The 20,344-nt window shown below is 43.3% G+C and overlaps 1 protein-coding gene across 5 annotated transcripts; it reads left to right on the top strand.

Moving 5' to 3' along the window:
* The first annotated feature begins 3,067 nt into the window (after positions 1 to 3,067).
* On the top strand, positions 3,068 to 19,151 carry LOC121840584 (putative transmembrane protein ZNF593OS). 5 transcript variants are annotated; one of them, XM_042304510.1, is made up of 4 exons: positions 3,114 to 3,135; positions 3,737 to 4,119; positions 15,156 to 15,270; positions 18,278 to 19,151. In XM_042304510.1, the coding sequence occupies exons 2-4, from the start codon at positions 4,019 to 4,021 to the stop codon at positions 18,440 to 18,442; spliced, it is 381 nt and encodes a 126-aa protein (XP_042160444.1). In that variant the 5' UTR covers positions 3,114 to 3,135; positions 3,737 to 4,018; the 3' UTR covers positions 18,443 to 19,151. The 5 variants fall into 5 exon arrangements, 2 of the variants coding, with proteins under 2 accessions (XP_042160444.1, XP_042160443.1); XR_006079706.1 differs by lacking the exon at positions 3,737 to 4,119 and having other exon boundaries at positions 3,068 to 3,135; XM_042304509.1 differs by lacking the exon at positions 3,114 to 3,135 and having other exon boundaries at positions 3,641 to 4,119.
* Positions 19,152 to 20,344: the final 1,193 nt, after the last annotated feature.

Raw genomic sequence — 20,344 nt, 5'->3', positions numbered from 1 at the left:
TTGGCCCATTTTCAAACCCTCAAATGCTGATGCTCCAGACACTCAACTAGTCTAAAGAATGCCAGTTTTATTGCTTCTTTAATCAGTACAACAGTTTTCAGCTATGCTAGCATAATTGCAAAAGGGTTTTCTAATGATCAATTATCCTTTTAAAATGGTAAATGTGCCATTGGAACACAGGTGTGATGATTGCTGATAATGGGCCTCTGTACGACTGTAGATATTTTATTAAAAATCAGCTGATTCCAGCTACAATAGTCATTTACAACATTAACCATGTCTACTCTTTCTGATCAATTTGATGTTATTTTAATTGACAGAAAAATGTGTTTTTCTTTTAAAAAACAAGGACATTTCCAAGTGACCCCAAACTTTTGAATGGTATTGTAAGTCTTCAGACCCTTTACTCAGTACTTTGTTGAAGTACCTTAGCAGTTATTACAGCCTAGAGTCTTCTTGGGTATGACGCTACAAGCTTGGCACACCTGTATTTGGGGAGATTCTTCTGCCGACCCTCTCAAGCTCTATCAGGTTGGATGGGGAGTGTTGCTGCACAGCTAATTTCAGGTCTCTCCAGAGATGTTCGATCGGGTTCATGTTCGGCCTTTGGCTGGGCCACTCAAGGACATTCAGAAACTTGTCCCGAAGCCACGTCTTGGCTGTGTGCTTAGGGTCGTTGTCCTGTTGGAAGGTGAACCTTCGCCGCAGTCTGAGGTCCTGAGCACTCTGGAGCAGGTTTTCATCAAGGATCTCTGTACTTTTCTCCGTTCATCTTTCCCTCAATCCTGACTGGGTCTCCCAGTCTCTGCTGCTAAAAAACATCCCCACATCGTGATGGTGCCAGGTTTTCTCCAGACGTGACATTTGTCATGCAGGCCAAAGATTTCACTCTTAGTTTCATCAGCCCAGATAATCTTGTTTATCATGGTCTGAGAGTCCTTTAGGTGCCTTTTGGCAAACTCAAAGCGGGCTGTCATGTGCCTTCCCTCTGGTCACTCTGTCATAAAGGCCTGATTGGTGGAGTGCTGCAGAGATGCATACGTTCCCAAATGCACTAGAATCTGACACGAGACATCAGTGTGATATCTTTTATCCTCCAATAGAGGGTAGTGTCTGATCAGAATTAAGGGACTTTAGTCAGTGGCTTGCCTGTCCACCAGATGGCTTTCTTATCTCCAGCACTTTATAATTGACAGAAGGAAAGACCTGTTAGTGTTTTCAATTTACATACATTGTACTTAGAGTTATTGTACATCCAACCATTTGCATCCCAAACTTTGCAACATCAGCATGGCTAGGCTCTAACACATTTTGGTAAATTAGAAGGATAGCCTCCCCATTACAATGAGGGAATTAGGGAAAAATAGCCGAAGCAAGTGGCTATATCTTTTCAACCAAATAGGAGAGTGTATAATGTGCCTCTCCCTACAGTGGGATGTCACACACAGACAACACTCGCTCCACTGGCAAAAATATGTAAACCTGTGAGTGTCGCTATCCACAACACAAGCCTATATATACAGTACAAAACTAAGTCAGGGGAGGACTGTACAAACAGTCAGCAAAGAAGCAAAACATTGAAACATGTGGCCTTGACGCTGTCTATACGAGGGGTTGGCCTGTATGTCATGTATCAAAATGAACAGATGAGGATTTCACACTCCACTGTCATTCTGGTAAGGAATAGTGAAGGTGCTCTCTATCGCGCAGGTCTCACACATTGGACTGGTGTGCACTTTTCAAATACTGTAGGCCTATTGGAATTCCCAATAGTCAGGAGGCACTTAATGGACAAGGAACGGGAATTAACATGAAAACAATGTGAAAGCAGACTTTTCAACTGAAAAGAAACATCCACTGTAAATATGTTATGAAAAAAACTAGCGAGACATCACAAGGGATGGTAGTCCATCTCCACCCTGCAAACCTCATCCGCTGAGTTCATGTGACGAGCATGAAGGGTGAGGCATCCTCAAAGACAAACGTTAAGCTATACACATAGGCCTACTAGCAGTTATTTGAGGGTGACTACCCAAATGGGACTAGCTGGGAAGAGGAGGGAGTGGGAAAGTTTCTCACAAGGAGAACAAATTATGGGGAGGGGAAAGCAACCTAAAAGGAAAGAGGAAGGTGGGGGGTTCTGAGAGTTCTGCTATTTGTTCTAGGATAGTGTTGACAAGAGGAATGGATATGAACATTCCAAATGTATTTAGGTCTATTTAAGCAATAAGGCATGAGGGGGTGTGGTATATGGCCAATATACCACAGCTAAGGGCTGTTCTTATGCACAGCGCAATGTGGAGTGCCTGGATACCACCCTTAGCCGTGGTATATTGGCCATATACCACAAACCCCTGAGGTTCCTTATTGCTATTATAAACTGGTTACCAACGTAATTATAGCAGTAAAAATAAATGTTTTGTCATACCAGTGGTATACAGTCTGATATACCATGGCTGTCAGCCAATCAGCACCCAGTTTATAATAATGTATAGCTTCTGTCTTCCATCACCATGGCATTAGACCAGGGGCCAAAAGTGTGACACCAATCAGGCTCCCGAGAACTGGAGTTGCCCAGCCCTGCGTTAGACTAGAGTTCAACTACATACACTAGCCTACGCAGCAGAGCACTATAAACTAACCATTTGTGTGCTAAATGTATGTCTGTTGCTCATTGGGCCAATTAACTATCTTCAGTCAACGAAAGCAATACTCCAACAACAGTCAATCAATTATCAATTAATCATTTATGTAGCCTATAAACCGAAATAAAAAACGTGGGAACCTCAAACGCAACCACATCGACCAAACACGGTCTGTTTCTGTTTCATTAGGGATACAACATACATTTCATGTATAGGACAAACTTATTAATTACCAATAAAGAAACATTCTTTCTCTGACTAGAAATACGTGTTATCGATCACACTAGGCGAGCTGAGCACATTCTATTCAGAGGGGTCTGTGTGACTTGTATGCACACTGTCTTGTGCACTCATGGCTCAGATTGCCCCACCCACCTCATGTATCTATAGGCTGGCCTGGCTTCCTATATAGCTTGATACGTGACCAACGTGTGCTTGTACTCGCTCGTTTGAGCACATTTCAACCAGCTCAATCCGAGCACAGTTGCAGGTCAGTTCAATCGGCAACTTTTTAAATGACACTTTTGCGCGAAAATTAGTTTGTGTCCTCAATTGATTTCCAACTGTTTGACTCAATTATGAATTAACTAACAATGGAAATGAGCACGTACTGGAGGGGTAGAAAAATTGTTGAATTGTGTTAACATTTTTTGGGGGAAAGAACTGATTCTTACGCCACAATATGACTTGGTTGGTTAACAATATGGATGGAGCAGCTAGGCAAAGTTTTATTTTATACTTTTTTAACAGATTTTTGTAATTAAAGTATAACCGTTCAATGGGATAGATATTATTGATTGGTTAAATTTAACTCTTCATTTGGAATTAATAGGTGTGGGTTTTAATTTGGTGATGGAGCCACTTAAACTGCTTAGACAGGCAGCCCAATATTGTTTTTCTCACAATTTATATTTTGACCATCAGATCCAGTTAATTAAAAAAGATTTGACGTAAATAGACGGCAGACGGAAGGGAGGCTACAGATGTTCTACAGATGCTGTTATTTTATCTAAAACATCAGGTGTACGACGACTCCTGCTAAGTAACTGATGCAAAGATTTAAAGCGCAATTATGCGGTTTTTTTCTCTAGTACATTGCCACGATTGTCAGTTATGTGCTGTCCTACTGATCTCAGTGCGTCCTTGCTGGGATGACACAATCAATCTACTGCCGGAGAATACCAACATCAAACACATTGGTTCACCGTTCCACGGGAGCGGACAGTAAGTACACAGCATACCGTAATATTCTGAATAGTGGCCAAGTATACCTCGCTCCCCATTCCACTGAACCATTTTGGAGTAACAAACAAGTCCCAACATTTACTGGAAACTGTTAAACTACCTGTTCACTACCCTCCGGCTCTCCGGGGATGTGCAACTCAACCCTGGGCCTAACATCACCGAGCCAGCGATACTCACCGGAGTGGAACGCAGTGGATGGATCCACTGATCGTCGCCGCTGCGGAAGTGGGTGAGTGCTATGGTCCCATGGTTTCTCTCGAGTCACCCGGCTCCAAGTTGGATTTTGACTCTCCAAACATATCCAAGTCGATATACGCGATCCCTGACTCAACTTTTCGCACGCGATTAGTTCCTGCATCCAGGGCAAGCAGAAGGGATCATTCATTGCACTACCGAACTGGCCCAAACCCAGCCGTCAGAAAACAGAAAATTAAACCTTTTTTTTTCAATGTGTCAATCACTCGAGTTATCTGTGACCCATGAGCTAAGCCCAAGGGACTAAAAAGTGGGCACTTGAACATTCGCAGTGTCACTCCAAAAAGTGATATATTCAACAACTTCTCAGACTCCAACCTTGACTTCCTCTGCCTCTCAGAGACATGGCTCCATTTAAAAACTCCATATGCTGCTTTGACTGTGCCTGGCTACAATGTTTTCAGGAGAGACAGGATTGAAGGAAGAGGAGGGGGTCAGATTTACATTAAAGAACACATCTGACGTAAACAAATTGAGTGGTCATGTGATAATGAACTAGAATGTATTGGCCTAAACGTTACACTATCTCACCAAATGTATTTGACCCTTATTGGGATGTATAGACCGCCTTCTACCAAAAGTGGGTTTTTTTTAAAATCAGTTTAATAACATGCTTAGGGAATGTGATTTTGGGGAAAGAGGTCATCTTAATGGGAGATTTTAACATTCATTATGAAGAAAAGTCTTGTAGGAAAACCCTCAAACTGATCACTAATACCTTTAACCTTACGCAGCTAGTTAAAGGGCCAACCAGGGTGACTTGTTGCTCTAAAACACAGATTGATCTGGTGTTCAGTAATTAAACCAGAGAGCGTGACTGACTAAATCATTCAATATGGTTACTGGGCTATCTGATCATACTCTGACACTTATAGCCAGAAAGCTTTCTAAGAACAGGTTTAACCTCTACTGTTAGGTATTCTGAGTTGACCAGGCTTTCTAAGAATTATTAATTATTTTGAAAACGTAATTAAGGAAATGAACTGGAATGATCTCTTGACCTATACAGATGTGGAAGCAAATACTTAGGTTTTTCTATCCACAATTCAGACTACAACATGGCTTCCTAAAGAAAATCAAATCCAAACTTGGCCAAAAGAGCACTATTCCTTGGCTAAATGGAGAAATCTGCTAACTGATGAAAGAATGAGATCATGCTCTAAAAATATCCTTAAAGTACAAATTAGAGCATGACAGATGTAGGTTTACCATGTTGAGAAATAAGGTGATGAAAGAAATCAGACAGGCCAACGCAAACCTTTTTATTAATATAATTGGTGCAGCGAAGGGAAATTCTAAATTGATCTGGGAGAATCTAAAAAAAATAAAAATAAAAAATGATATCATGGTGAATGACAATCTAACACAGGATGCAGTCGCAATAGCCTTCAATTCCTACTTTGTTGACTCTGTCAGGGTACTGACACAGAACCCCTCCACTGGTTTCTTGGGCTCAGTGCTTAGTGAATGACCCTCAACCTAAGGGAGGTTTCTGAGTCCGAGTGGAGCAAGGTGATTAGGTCACTAAAGAACTCTAAAGCCAAAGATGTGTTTGGGCTGGACTCTACCTTTCTTACAAACTACATTCACTCATTGGCCCCATTACTAAGGTCACCAACACATCTATTGGTCAGGGGGTGTTTCCATGGGTCTGGAATTTGGCCATAATAACAACAATCTTTAAATCGGGTGACCCTGCTGACGTGAGTAACTACTGGCCCACTAGTATACTACCTGTGGTGTCGAAGGTTGTTAAAGTGTGTAGCAGAACAACTGATTGCCCATATCAACAACAGCCCTTTCACATTACACTCCATGCAGTTTGGCTTCGGAGCAAAACACTCCACAGAAACGGCCAACTGCTTTCTTCTGGAAAATGTGAAGTCCAAGATTTTTTTTAAATTGAACCTTTTAACTAGGCAAGTCAGTTAAGCACAAATTCTTATTTATAATGACAGCCTAGGAACGGGGGTTAACTGCTGTGTTCAGGGGCAGAACAACATATTTATACCTTGTCAGCTCGGATTTGATCTAGCAACCTTTCGGTTACTGACCCGTTGCTCTAACCACTAGGCTACCTGCCGCCCTGTCGGACAAAGGGGGCGTTGTTGAGGCTCTGGTTCTGGACCTAATGAAGGCTTTCGATACTGTTAACCATGAGGTTCTCCTCACAACGTTGTCCAAGTTCAACTTTTCCCCTGATACCTTGAGCTGGATGAAATCATACCTTGAAGGCAGAACTCAGTGTGTGAGCAATGAGCTGTCTCCCACTCTTAGCTATGATGTGGGCGTGCCCCAAGGGTCAATACTGGGGCCCCTCCTGTTCAGCTTGTACATTAATGAGCTGCCTTCTGTATGTACTGGGTCTGAAGTTCAAATGTATGCAGATGATACAGTGATATATGTGCATGTGTAACCGATGTGAATTGGTTAGCGGGGTGCGCGCTAATAGTTTCAATCGGTGACGTCACTCGCTCTGAAGTAGTTGTTCCTCTTACTCTGCTAGGGCCGCAGACTTTGTTTGACCACGAAATTGTTTGACTATTGAGGTAGCAAAACTGTAGTTCAAATCTATGATACTCCCCCACTTAACATACTGCTTGACTAGTTGGGCCCAAGCTTGCTGTACAACATTTACACCCAGTGTCTGCCTATGAACAGGCTCTCAAAGCGCTTGATAGGAAGCCCAATAGCCATCACTGTTACATCCTCAGAAAATGTTTGTGCAATACACTGCGTACACATGCGTATGTTTTGTATTCAAGATCCTAAATGCCTGGCTCCCCCTCCACTCAGTAATTTTGTTAATCAGAAAACCCAAACATATGGCAGCAGATCCACAAGGTCTGCCATGAGCGGTGACTGTATAGTTTCCTTATGGAAAAGCACCTTTAGTCAATCTGCTTTCTCTGTGAGGGCTTTCCATGTTTGGAATACACTGCCATCAGAGAGACACAACTGCACCACCTATCACACTTTCACAAAAACATGAAGACATGCCTAAAGGCCAGTCAGACTAGTGAACATAATCCCTAGTTGTGTATTGCCGCTTTCCATGTCTGTTGCTTGTGAGGTGTGGAAACACTGTTGCTTTCCATGTCTGGAAATGGATTTTGTCTTGTTGCTTTTTGTGCTATGTTGCTCTGTCTGCATGCTACGTCTTGCTTGTGCTATGTTGCTCTGTCTGTATGCTACGTCTTGCTTGTCCTATGTTTCTCTGTCTGCATGCTACGTCTTGCTTGTCCTATGTTTCTCTGTCTGCATGCTACGTCTTGCTTGTCCTATGTTTCTCTGTCTGCATGCTACGTCTTGCTTGTCCTATGTTTTCTCTGTGTGTGCTCACTGCTCACTGATGGTCTGTATTGTAATTGTTTTTAATAACCTGCCCAGGGACTGTGGTTGAAAATTAGCTGGCTGGCTGAAACCAGAACATTTACTGAAACGTTGATTAATGTGCAATGACCCTGTAAAAATAAACTCATGTGATTGGTCAAAATACCAATTTGGTGGAGAAAAAAAAGATCAGAATGGGCTGCCTATGTGAACAGCCTTAGTTTTGCCAGTTTATCACCATTGAGAGCAATTATTTTAATTTCTAACTAGGCATGTCCGTTAACATTCTTATTTACAATGACTGCCTAACCCGGCCAAACCTAGACGGCGCTGGGCCAGTTGTGCACCGCCCTTTGGGACTCCAATCACGGCTGGATGTGATACAGCCTGGATTCAAACCAGGGGCTGTAGTGATGCTTCTTGCACTGAGTTGCAGTGCCTTAGACTGCAGTGCCTTAGACTGCTGCGCCACTCGGGATCCCAATTACTCTGCAGCACTGCTTATCTGAAAGTATTCATTGTATTTTGTTGATGTCTGCTAAATTGGAAAGCATCTTGTTTCAACAGCTTATGAAATATGGTGCAACTGTTTTGGAGAAACTGCTGAATGCTGGTTCTTGCTTGCAGCATACCACCCTGCTTCCCACTGCTGGCTTGCTTCTGAAGCTTAGCAGGGTTGGTCCTGGTCAGTCCCTGGAATGGAGACCAGATGCTGCTGGAAGTGGTGTTGGCGGGCCAGTAGGAGGCACCCTTTCCCTATGTCTTTAAAAAATATATATATATATATCCCAATGCCCCAGGACAGTGATTGGAGACGTTTCCCTGTGTAGGATGGGACTTTAAACGGGTGTCCTGACTCTCTGTGGTCACTGAAGAGCCCATGGCACTTATTGTAAGAGTAGGGGTGTTAACCCTGGTGTCCTGGCAACTAGATTTATTAGGTAATGATTTGATGGCAATTGATGCATTTCATAGGATTATTAAACTCTTGTGTAATTGTCTTCAGAAAACATGGTAAATCAATAAGGTTTTACTACATTTGTTAGTTTAACTGAGAAAAGTACTACTATATGTGTGAATACTGTAACAACTGTAGTGGTAGTTCACACATGCAAGAGGCAGGTGGCAGCAGCGATCGTCCCTTCCAGGTTTGAGGTGGCGGTATTGGGGCTTTGACTGGGAAATGCTGGGAGAACAATGGGGTGATTAAAATGGCACTGGCATGTCTGGAGGGGAGGGTCACATAGGGTGGGGTATGTGAAATTCAGTAACACCTTTTCCAGTTAATTACATATGGGCATAATTTCACACGTGGGTGTTTGTCATTGGAATTTGCTGTTTGTTGTGTTTTAAAATGTACAATAGGCCTATGTTTTTTTTTTTAACTAGGCAAGTCAGTTAAGAACAAATTCTTATTTACAATGACGGCCTACCAGGGAACAGTGGCTAACTGCCTTGTTCAGGGGCAGAACAACAGATATTTACCTTGTCAGCTCGGGGATTCAAACCGGCAACCTTTCGGTTACTGGCCCAACACTAACCACTAGGCTACCTGCCATCCCAAAAAGTTCACCTCTAGGCCTGTATGGTTGCATCCATGGAGTGTGTTGTGTGTGTATGTGTATATAAAAACTCAACCATCTAGTCATGTGTAAGTTTGACCTTTTTGCAGGACTAAACTGATTAAACCCTTCACTTTGATCTCTGGTTAACTTCTGGTGCTGTATCTCCGATAAGACTATACGTCCCCCATCCACCCCTCCCATACTAGTCGAGAGTGCATCATATTGTGATAATGTATTGATATGAGATTCCTAGAAGCATCATATGTTATGTGATCTTTACATTTTCATTAATTAAGCAACGTAATCAATGTCTCAATGCCAATTGACGATTGATTGTCATCACACGCCCTTTGGTTTTGATTGACTTCGAATGGCTTGTGCTAATGGACTTGATTGTCCAAAGGCCTTGTTTATAAGCCACACTGCAAAGACATGTAATGAAAGTGGTGGCCCTCCTTTTTCAGAGCAAGACTCACTTCAGATTAGGTGCATGTGCCACTTCTGGAAAAACTCCCACAATTTAATTTAGGGCCTGGGACTCCTTCATGCACAGCTGATGGCTTGCCTGTGAATCACGACAATCACAGACATATAGGGGCTTGACTGTGGGGGTTGTGGTGACGCTTTCCCCTCTTGATGAAGGATTAAATTATTCTGACCATTTTTTTTTTTTTTTGCAAGCCCCTTGACCAGGTCTGATTTCCACTCTACGCCACAGAAACGAGGAGAAGCCAGTCAATGCGAGCATGCTCTACGTCGGCATGGCTTATCACTGCTCGAATGAGGAAATTATGGGAACTAGTGCACACACTACAGTCATGTGAAGTAGAGGGAAGGTCTTAAGCCCAGTAAGCATTGGGGAGAATGGAGATTACAAACCTTTTAAATCGATCAGATTTGTAATGCTGCTGCGGAGCCGTTGCTGTCAGATCGGTGACTCTGAGGAGAGAATGAAGCTCTGACAGTAGCACAGTCTCAGCCGCTGATGCCTCTAGCGCTCCCCATTGTCAGCCCATGTCACTCAGTGGAGAAAAACAACTTGGAGTTTAAGATGGGAACAGTATTGGGTCGATGTGTGACGGTGACGAGTATTGGTGACGATGTGGGAAGATGGGAGGGAGGAAGGAGCTTTAGAAGGCTGTCGTTGGCTGTGAGTTTGGGGGCTTGCTGTATGTGCTCACATTTTTACTGCTCCTGAGTCAGAGAGCGAGTGATTGAATTCTGCAGAAATATCCTCCGTTTACAACGTAAAACACCAAATAATGCATGCAGAATTAGGCCGATACCCGCTAATTATCAAAATCCAGAAATGAGCTGTTAAATTCTACAACCACCTAAAAGGAAGTGATTCCCAAACCTTCCATAACAACCATCACCTACAGCGAGACGAACCTGGAGAAGTGCAAGCTGGTCCTGGAGCTCTGTTCACAAACAAACAGAGCCCCCAGGACAGCAACACCAATTAGACCCAACCAAATCATGAAATCATTACTTGACAGATTGGAAAGAATTCACAAACAAAAAACAGAGCAAACTAGAATGCTATTTGGTCCTAAACAGAGAGTACACAGTGCAGAATACCTGACCACTGTGAGTGAACACTTTGACTATGTACAGACTCAGTGAGCATAGCCTTGCTATTGAGAAAGGCCGACCTGGCTCTCAAGATGTGCACACTGCCCACAAAATGAGGTGGAAACTGAGCTGCACTTCCTAACCTCCTGCCAAATGTATGACCATATTAGAGACACTTATTTACTGGGTGAAATACCAGTGTGCCTTTACAGCAGCAAGATGTGACTTATTGCAACACACAAAAGGCAACCAGTGTAGAACAAACACCATTGTAAATACAACCCATATTTGATTTATTTTCCATTTTGTACTTTAACTATTTGTACATTGTTACATGTACTGCTCAAAAAAATAAAGGGAACACTTAAACAACACAATGTAACTCCAAGTCAATCACACTTCTGTGAAATCAAACTGTCCACTTAGGAAGCAACACTGATTGACAATACATTTCACATGCTGTTGTGCAAATGGAATAGACAACAGGTGGAAATTATAGGCAATTAGCAAGACACCCCCAATAAAGGAGTGGTTCTGCAGGTGGTGACCACAGACCACTTCTCAGTTCCTATGCTTCCTGGCTGATGTTTTGGTCACTTTTGAATGCTGGCGGTGCTTTCACTCTAGTGGTAGCATGAGACTGAGTCTACAACCCACACAAGTGGCTCAGGGAGTGCAGCTCATCCAGGATGGCACATCAATGCGAGCTGTGGCTAGAAGGTTTGCTGTGTCTGTCAGCGTAGTGTCCGGAGCATGGAGGCGCTACCAGGAGACAGGCCAGTACATCAGGAGATGTGGAGGAGGCCGTAGGAGGGCAACAACCCAGCAGCAGGACCGCTACCTCCGCCTTTGTGCAAGGAGGAGCAGGAGGAGCACTGCCAGAGCTCTGCAAAATGACCTCCAGCAGGCCACGAATGTGCATGTGTCTGCTCAAACGGTCAGAAACAGACTCCATGAGGGTGGTATGAGGGCCCGACGTCCACAGGTGGGGGTTGTGCTTACAGCCCAACACCGTGCAGGACGTTTGGCATTTGCCAGAGAACACCAAGATTGGCAAATTCGCCACTGGCGCCCTGTGCTCTTCACAGATAAAAGCAGGTTCACACTGAGCACATGTGACAGAGTCTGGAGACGCCGTGGAGAACGTTCTGCTGCCTGCAACATCCTCCAGCATGACAGGTTTGGCGGTGGGTCAGTCATGGTGTGGGGTGACATTTCTTTGGGGGACCGCACAGCCCTCCATGTGCTCGCCAGAGGTAGCCTGACTGCCATTAGGTACCGAGATGAGATCCTCAGACCTCTTGTGAGACCATATGCTGGTGCGGTTGGCCCTGGGTTCCTCCTAATGCAAGACAATGCTAGACCTCATGTGGCTGGAGTGTGTCAGCAGTTCCTGCAATAGGAAAGCAATGATGCTATGGACTGGCCTGCCCGTTCCCCAGACCTGAATCCAATTGAGCACATCTGGGACATCATGTCTCGCTCCATCCACCAATGCCACGTTGCACCACAGACTGTCCAGGAGTTGGCGGATGCTTTAGTCCAGGTCTGGGAGGAGATCCCTCAGGAGACCATCCGCCACCTCATCAGGAGCATGCCCAGGTGTTGTAGGGAGGCCACACACACTACTGAGCCTCATTTTGACTTGTTTTAAGGACATTACATCAAAGTTGGATCAGCCTGTAGTGTGGTTTTCCACTTTTACTTTTGAGTGTGACTCCAAATCCAGACCTCCATGGGTTGATAAATTTGATTTCCATTGATAATTCTTGTGTGATTTTTGTTGTCAGCACATTCAACTATGTAAAGAAAAAACGTATTTAATAAGAATATTTCATTCATTCAGATCTAGGATGTGTTATTTTAGTGTTTTATTCTTTTGAGCTGTGTGTGTGTATGTATGTATGTATGTATGTATGTATGTATGTATGTATATATATGACATTTGAAATGTCTGTTCTTTTGGGACTTCTGTGAGCGTTATGTTTACTGTTCATTTTTGTTCATTTCACTTTATTCTTCACTTGCTTTGGCTATGTTAACCTATGTTTCCCATGCCAATAAAGCCCTTAAATTGGAATTGAGACAGAGAGAGAGAGATTAGGTCATTTTTGCAGAGGGCTGCTGCTCTAGCTCATTCTCCCCAACCCATCCCCTTTTGTGTGTTTTCGCAGCTTCTTTCCCTTTCTTCCTGGTCTGAAAGCAGCTCTTAAGCAGGCATTTTATAGCGTGATCCGAAGCCATGTTCACTGCAAAGATCATAACCCAAAAAGGGCTGGGAATTCCCATGTCATTTGAGAGGATGTATTGATGAGGGTGGATGTCTTCTCACTGTACTCATATTTTTTTTAATAGATTTAGCCGATATCCAAACCTCGACCTCAAAATATTCCAGAGTTCCAATTCCCAAAATTGGTTTACCAGACAAGTGTCCCTGATTTGTCAATTGAATTACATTGGATAAATTGATATCGGTATGTTATTTTATTAGCTTTGAGAATGTCGACAGAGAACCTGTTCAAAACCATAGATTGACTTAATTGGATTACTTGAATGGAGACCCAACAATCAGATTATTTTAAGGTTGTTTATCGGACCCCTGCTTTGCTGGCAGATTTAAAGAAGGCTTTTGATTGGTCTACTGTGTGATATTGGCGACAAGGTGATGTAGCTGGCTTTGGCCATGAATCTCTGTAGTAACACGTCTTTGATAGTTGAGTAGTGAAGGAACCCCTCAAAGATATAGAACTCATCAAGTAGCATTGCCCAAAAGGACATTGATCTAGCATGGCATGATGGGATACTACTACAAGGTTCTGAGGTCATTGTCCATCAACAGTATGGATGTCGAGCAATGCCATAATTTGGCATGAAGCCATGAACATAATTAAAAGTAAGATTATGGTGAAGACTCAACGATTAGGTGGAGTCAACATTGGTTACATCATTGTTTGGAAGATTTCTGGAAGAGAAACAGCAAATATTGCCCAGTGATATGGAAGGAGCTTATGTAACGCAGACTCCAGTCATAAAGGCGAAATGACCCACTAATGTGAATGATGTTGTTCTTCCAAGTCAACATGAACAAGGAGAGGTCAGTTCTGGAAGGAAAATCCTGATATTTCTGCTACTGTTGGAGAGAGGGCAGATCAACGTTGTTACATAATCCAACGCGTTGATACACACGTTTCCTTAGACGTGTGCTGTTACGCTTCTAAACTTTTTTTTCTCTCTCTTTCCAATGTGTTGGCTGGATGAGCAAATACCATCTGACAGGTCACAGAGTTTTTATACTATTGTGGTGGGGAGGAGGGTTGGGCTTGAGTGTGTTCGAGCGCAAGCCACAGAGAGTGATGCATTTTGACAGCTGTGTGTGTGTGTTCGGCAAGTCTGCAGATCTGGTTGGGTGAGACTGGGCTATATAATAGGGTGGAGCATAAAGCCGAAGCTTTCTCCGTAGTTCCAGTCACACTGTTGGGTACCCAAACTACCAGGTGCTCTTCGGTTGTCTGGGTGCTAGATGGTTGGAATTCAGACTGGCCAGTTGGAGTAGCAGCTACAGGATCTTTAACACAGAGCCTGTGGAAGGTGTGGAGGATCCAACAGTTTTTTTTTTTGGTGTTTTTTTACTACTGCATTCCGGACCGCTTTTTGCCCAGGAGCAAGTCGGAAACCCGAAATTTCTAGTAATTTTTTGTTGTTGTTGGTGCATTCCTCCTTTTTTTGCCTGAACAAAAGGGTGTAATCACAACCAGGTTGGCAGATGTATACCTCACATGTTTCTACCTTCCCTGCACACTGCCAGCTTTTCCCCTGGCCTCCCCAGTGAAATTGTTGTTATTGATGCGATGTTCACGGATTGGTGAACTTCGACATAGGACCCATGTTATTGGTCATGGAGAGATGCATTTTAGATGATGGCATAACGAGTTAATTAGGATCTATTTAGTGTTGGCCCCCCCCCCCCCAATGTTTTTCGGGTCAAGTTCACGGCTTCGTGAATAGCAGCATTGCTGCCCTCGTCAGATCTAGTTCAGATGTGCTGATTTGAGATCATTATTAAAACATTTTTAAAGGTTCTGAGAAACGGTGTCAGGTCCAAAACCAGACCAGATTTTAGTCCTGACGACGGTACTTTTTTCTGGATGGGTTTGTCTGTAATGAGACTAGACTGCACTGGACCGGATCAGGGAGACTGGGTTTGTTCTTAGTCTTCGCCTCAGGCAAGAACTGTTCCCTTTCTCGAAGCCGTTCAAATGGTTTGAGTTTATTTGCAAGCATAGAGAACGGCCTCGTTTCTCATTATGCCAGTCTGTCGCCGGTATCAAACTTGAAGAGCGGCTTTGGTTTAATTTGTAAGCACATTTCTTCTTCTTTTCCACCCCCCTCAGTGTTTTAACAAAGTTTAGTTTGACGCTATTGTTTTCTACTTGGATGGTTCTGAAAACATCAGTATGCCTCTACACATGGGATGAATTATGGTTTCCTATTGGCTTAGTGGTCAGATGGAGTGACTCCATTATCTCTTTCTCTGCAGGTCTCCAGACCAGAGCTGCATCAACACACTGCACAAAGAAACCAACCCCAGACCCACTACAGACATGATCATCAGACTGGGCAGACTGACCCCTGGATACTTCCGCCTCCTACAGGTTTGTAAACTATTGGCGACCTTTTCGTTTTGGGTGTGCCTAATACTGTATGAATTCATGGAAATATATTGACGATTCTGTCTACTTATTGATATGACTTGTTACGGTGAGTCCGCACTGAATCCTGTAAAGATGCAGTCCATATGGAAGCGTCAACACTTGATTGTAAAAAAACTACAACAAAAAACATTCAATTTCCGAAAAACTGGATTACCAGTATTGTGTTGTAGAGTTGCAGATACATTAGTAATCAATCATCTGGCACCATGTCCGCTCCCACCCAGTCTTTTAAATTCCTATTCTCCCTTTTAACAGTTTTGTATTTGCTGGTCTTTAGGCTTGAATAACAATAATGGCCATGACCGATTTTTCAATAGAGTACTTGTTGACTTGGGAAATGCCAGCTCAGATGATTCACTTGACTTGGAATGTAAGAGCAGTGAGACAAGGTTTAACCCCCCTGGCTCAGATGTGGATGTAAGCGAAATGAAAAATTGACCACTTCAGAGTATTTGAGTGTTACTCCAAGGCCATGGGTTCCCTGCTCACACCCAGTAGCTGAAAGCAAATTTTAAAACTGCCTCTCTAATCCTCTTAAAATGTAAGTAGTGTTTTTGCCTGAGTTCTACTGTAGACTCTAAACGAGGCAAGTGACGGCATTACCAACACTAACTTGTCAATCCATGTTGAATTCAGCCAGGCGGGAATCTGGGCCTGGTGTATAATGGTAGCCGGTAGCCCCCCATCTGACACCCACAATCTGCTTTCATCAACAAAGCCACTGATATGATTAGTATCGATGCTAATGTTGGCGATAGTATTTCCTCCCCCTTTTTGTTCCTCCTCCACCGCAATAGTCCTTTACAGTCATGAATGTGACGCATGTCGTCATTTGTGTAAAGTGTTTTCTGTTATTTTTACTAATTCGGAAAACAAAGACCCCAGTACAGACTTTAGATGAAAGTGACTCGCTGTTATGTGAAATTCCACATGTTGCTGTGACAATTGATTTCCTTTGTAGTTGGAGGATTTGAATATGTGTGATGGAAGTGAGGACTTCTCTGCATTCTTGATTGGATTTATGGTTGGATTTATGATGGTTAAAATGCTTTCAGATACAATAAGTTATCCATGTGGTTATTAAATCAATACTCTCCATTAGTGAGATAGCTTTCAGGTGGGCATAGGCAATCAGATGTCTCTAACATCCTCATTGAAAGGGAAAGTGGGGAAACCGAGTCAGTTCAACTGAAATGTGTCTTCCGCATTTAACCCAACCCCTCTGAGCCCCAGACCTCTCCAATCCCACTTCCATATATATACACTATAGATACAAAAGTATATGGACACCCCCTCAAATGAGTGGATTTGGCTATTTCAGCCACACCCATTGCTGACAGGTATATAAAATCGAGCACACAGCCATAGACAAACGTTAGAATGGCCTTACTGAAGAGCTCTGACTTTCAATGTGGCACCGTCATAGGATGCCACCTTTCCAACAAGTCAGTTTGTCAAATTTCTGCCCTACTAGAACTGCCGCGGTCAACTGTAAGTGCTGTTATTGTGAAGTGGAAACTTCTAGGAGCAACAGCGGCTTAGCCGCGAAGTGGTAGGCCTCACAACCTCAAAGAACGGGGCCGCCAAGTGCTGAAGTTCATAGTGTGTAAAAGTCGCCTGTCAGCGGTTGCAATACTCACTACCAAGTTCCAAACTGCCCCTGGAAGCAACGTCAGCACAATGGCTGTTGGTCGGGAGCTGCTCACCATGCGCAATGCCAAGTTTCGGCTGGAGTGGTGTAAAGCTCGCCACCATTGGACTTTGGAGCAGTGGAAACATGTTCTCTGGAGTGATGAATCAAGCTTCACCATCTGGCAGATGCCAGGAGAACGCTACCTGCCCGAACGCATAGTGCCAACTGTAAAGTTTGGTGGAGGAGGAATAATGGTCTGGGGCTGTTTTTTCATGGTTCGGGCTAGGCCCCTTAGTTCCAGTGAACGGAAATCTTAATGCTACAGCATACAATGACATCCTAGACGATTCTTTGTGGCAACAGTTTGGGGAAGGCCCTTTTCCTGTTCTAGCTTGATAATGCCGCCGTGCACAAAACGAGGTCCATACAGACATGGTTTGTCGAGATCGGTGTAGATTACTTGACTGGCCTGACCTCAACCCCATCAAACACCTTTGGGATGAATTGGAATGCCGACTTCGAGCCAGGCCTAATCGCCTAACATCAGTGCACGACCTCTTGTGATCTTTTTGCTTAATGGAAGCATGTCGCCGCAGCAATGATCCAACATCTAGTGGAAAGCCTTCCCAGAAGCGTGGATGTTTTTATCGCAGCGAAGGGGGGACCAACTGTATATTAATGCCCAGGATTTTGGAGTGAGATGTTTGACTAGCAGATGTCCACATACTTCTGTCCATGTAGTGTAGTTGCTATCTTGCGGGTGTATCCAGAGGCCTTTTTCACTGAAGATATGGCAGTGCTCTCTAAACGCCTGAGCTTAAAATGGAGTCCTATCTTATTTGCTTTGAGGCCCTCCAGGGATAATGGAGTGCAAAGAGGGAGACTGTATTGTACGGAGTCCACACACCCTCCTGATGTGAGGGAACTTTCTGCACCTGCCCTTTGGTATAGCGTGCAAGGAGTTTGGTCTCGTGTACCAAGAACATTGTGCCCCCTTTTTTGCTCAAATCTTTCCTTGCCCTCTAAATGTTTAATAACTGTTCTAAACACAACCCTGGGCACATGACAGGGCACTGTGGATATGTGGAACGCTGGTGGTGTTGGGGAAGTTGGGTTTTTGGTATCATTTATGAAAGGAAGAAGCTTTTATTACCTCTTTCTGTACATTTTCATGTTTCGTCACATTCAATTATCTTTTTATACAATCTTTGACAAAATTTTAGGCATTGTTTTTTCCAGATTTGGTTCAGATATTTTCTCTGACCCATGCATTGATCACTCACCTTTTTTTTGCCTTTTGTGTGTTCTCTCTAGAGACAGGTGGCGGGTGAGGTGCAGACCCAGCCACAGGACCGCGTGGTCAACCAGATAGCCATGATGCTGGCCATCATGGGCCTAAGCCTGTCCTACTACAGTGCCAAACGGATGACTGAGAAGGTCCAGAGGCTCCAGAAGAGAAGAGATCCCCATACACCCTGAACCTGGAGAGAAGACGAACCAACGCAGAGATGTTGTGGAGAGGAGACATGGAGATGTCGGTGTCCAGAACAACACCTTTTCACAACCAATCAGTCATAGTCACGTCGTTCACACACTGGAGTTTTACTGGGATCACTCTCAATGCGAGGAGAGTTCGGGGGCTGCTGCTTTTAAGGGTATCTTGTTCATTTTTCACACCAATTTGGGGTGTGTGTGTGTGTGTGTGTGTGAAGAAAGGCCCACGGTGGGGTTCGTGTGGTCCTGATAAGGTCTGGGGGGTAAAAGTACTACCAGCTGTCTATGGTAAGGCTGGGCCTGAGCTTTAGTTGTTGCCAAGGTACATGCGTGCAAGATGCCATCAATACTGTTCTGCGCTAAAAAGGGATAGAAAAATGCCAAACTAATTATTCTAATGTACTGTGAAACTTGCCAGTGCTCCAAGCATATGACTGTGTAAAATAACTGAACAGTAATTATTTTTTAAGGGAAGGCTATCTGCATTTGAGATGTATCTGGTAATGACTGAAGGCAGGCCCATAGTGTGAGGAGAAAGCAACCCTCTTAGGTTTTTGTCATTTCTTATTGTTAAATAAAAGTGAGCCATGTGAAGTAGATGTGGAGGAGGAGTCTCAAACTGGTCAATAATTCCACACATGTTTAATATCTGTTAATGTCAGACACAAAAAAAAAACAGTGAAAGTGAAATGCAGTATTTGAACGTTTTAGGAACTTGCTTATCCAAATCTATGAAAAGGCACTTTATCCAAATAACAACTTTATTTTTCCCACAATGTTTCCAGTTGAATCGATTTGAGTCTTGATAAAGAACGTTGGCTTTCTTTAAAGAACTCGATCTGCAATAGCTACTAGGTGTTACCACAGAATATTCTAACTTCAGTAAATGTTGCATGGGTGTGCAGCTTTTAATCTCTACATGAAATTTAAGATTTCATTAAAACTGTCACTTTTTAGTTTTTTAAAGAATCATAACATGAATGTATATTTCTGTGATGTTTAGAAAAATCCAATAAAGCTGTGACTTGAATGATAAAAACAGTGGCAGTTTAGTAATGATTTTTAAGGCGTTTGGGAATTCTGGAAAAACTGACGTGAACAAGCTCCATTTTATCACAATATTTATCTTTCGCTAAGGGAAACTTCTCTTAATCTCTAAATTTCTCTGTGAAATGACGCTGTTGCCACACCAGTTCAGCTCAATAGCTGTTTGGTTGGATTTGGCATATTAGACTGTCGTAGCACCACTTCCTGTATCATAGGGTGTCTGCAGGAGCATGATGGCTGCACAGAACAGGAAGTGTTCAGGCCTCCAAACAGCCGTTATCTTTTTCATAACTGGGGCATCTGTATCTGTCTGTAGTCTCTGTACCAGTCTGCCCTCAAATCCGTAGCCCCTGCTGCACCACTTTAACAGTGGTGGCAAAATCACAGGGCAATGTTTTAATCTATACTGAACAAAAATATAAAAAATTTCAAATATTTTACCTAGTTACAGTTCATATAATGAAATCGGTCATTTGAAATAAATTCATGAATTCCTAATCTATGGATGTCACATGGCTGGGCAGTTTCTGGCGAGTCTCACTTGGGAGACTGACCTACCCACTGGGTTGGAGGTAGAGAAATTAATATTCAATTCTCTGACAACAGCTCTGGTGGACAATCCTGCAGTCAGCATGCTAATTGCGCGCTCCCACAACTTTAGACATCTGTGGCATTGTGTTGTGTGACAAAACTGCTAATTTTAGTGGCCTTTAATTGTCCCCTGCACAAGATGCACCTGTGTGACGATCATGCTGTTTAATCAGCTTCTTGATATGCCACACCTGTTGGGTGAATGGATGGATGGATTCTTTTGGCGAAGGAGCAATGCTCACTAACAGG

Source organism: Oncorhynchus tshawytscha, linkage group LG23 (assembly GCF_018296145.1).
Source record: "Oncorhynchus tshawytscha isolate Ot180627B linkage group LG23, Otsh_v2.0, whole genome shotgun sequence".
Lineage (NCBI taxonomy): Eukaryota > Metazoa > Chordata > Actinopteri > Salmoniformes > Salmonidae > Oncorhynchus > Oncorhynchus tshawytscha.
This window is presented reverse-complemented; position numbering and strand designations above follow the sequence as displayed.

Bases quoted from the DNA above. Each gene is read 5' to 3' on its own strand.
- LOC121840584 (XM_042304510.1), top strand. From the start codon at position 4,019: ATGTGCAACTCAACCCTGGGCCTAACATCACCGAGCCAGCGATACTCA. The intron at 4,120-15,155 runs GTGAGTGCTATG...CTTTCTCTGCAG, and splicing joins CGTCGCCGCTGCGGAAGTGG to GTCTCCAGACCAGAGCTGCA. The intron at 15,271-18,277 runs GTTTGTAAACTA...TGTTCTCTCTAG, and splicing joins GATACTTCCGCCTCCTACAG to AGACAGGTGGCGGGTGAGGT.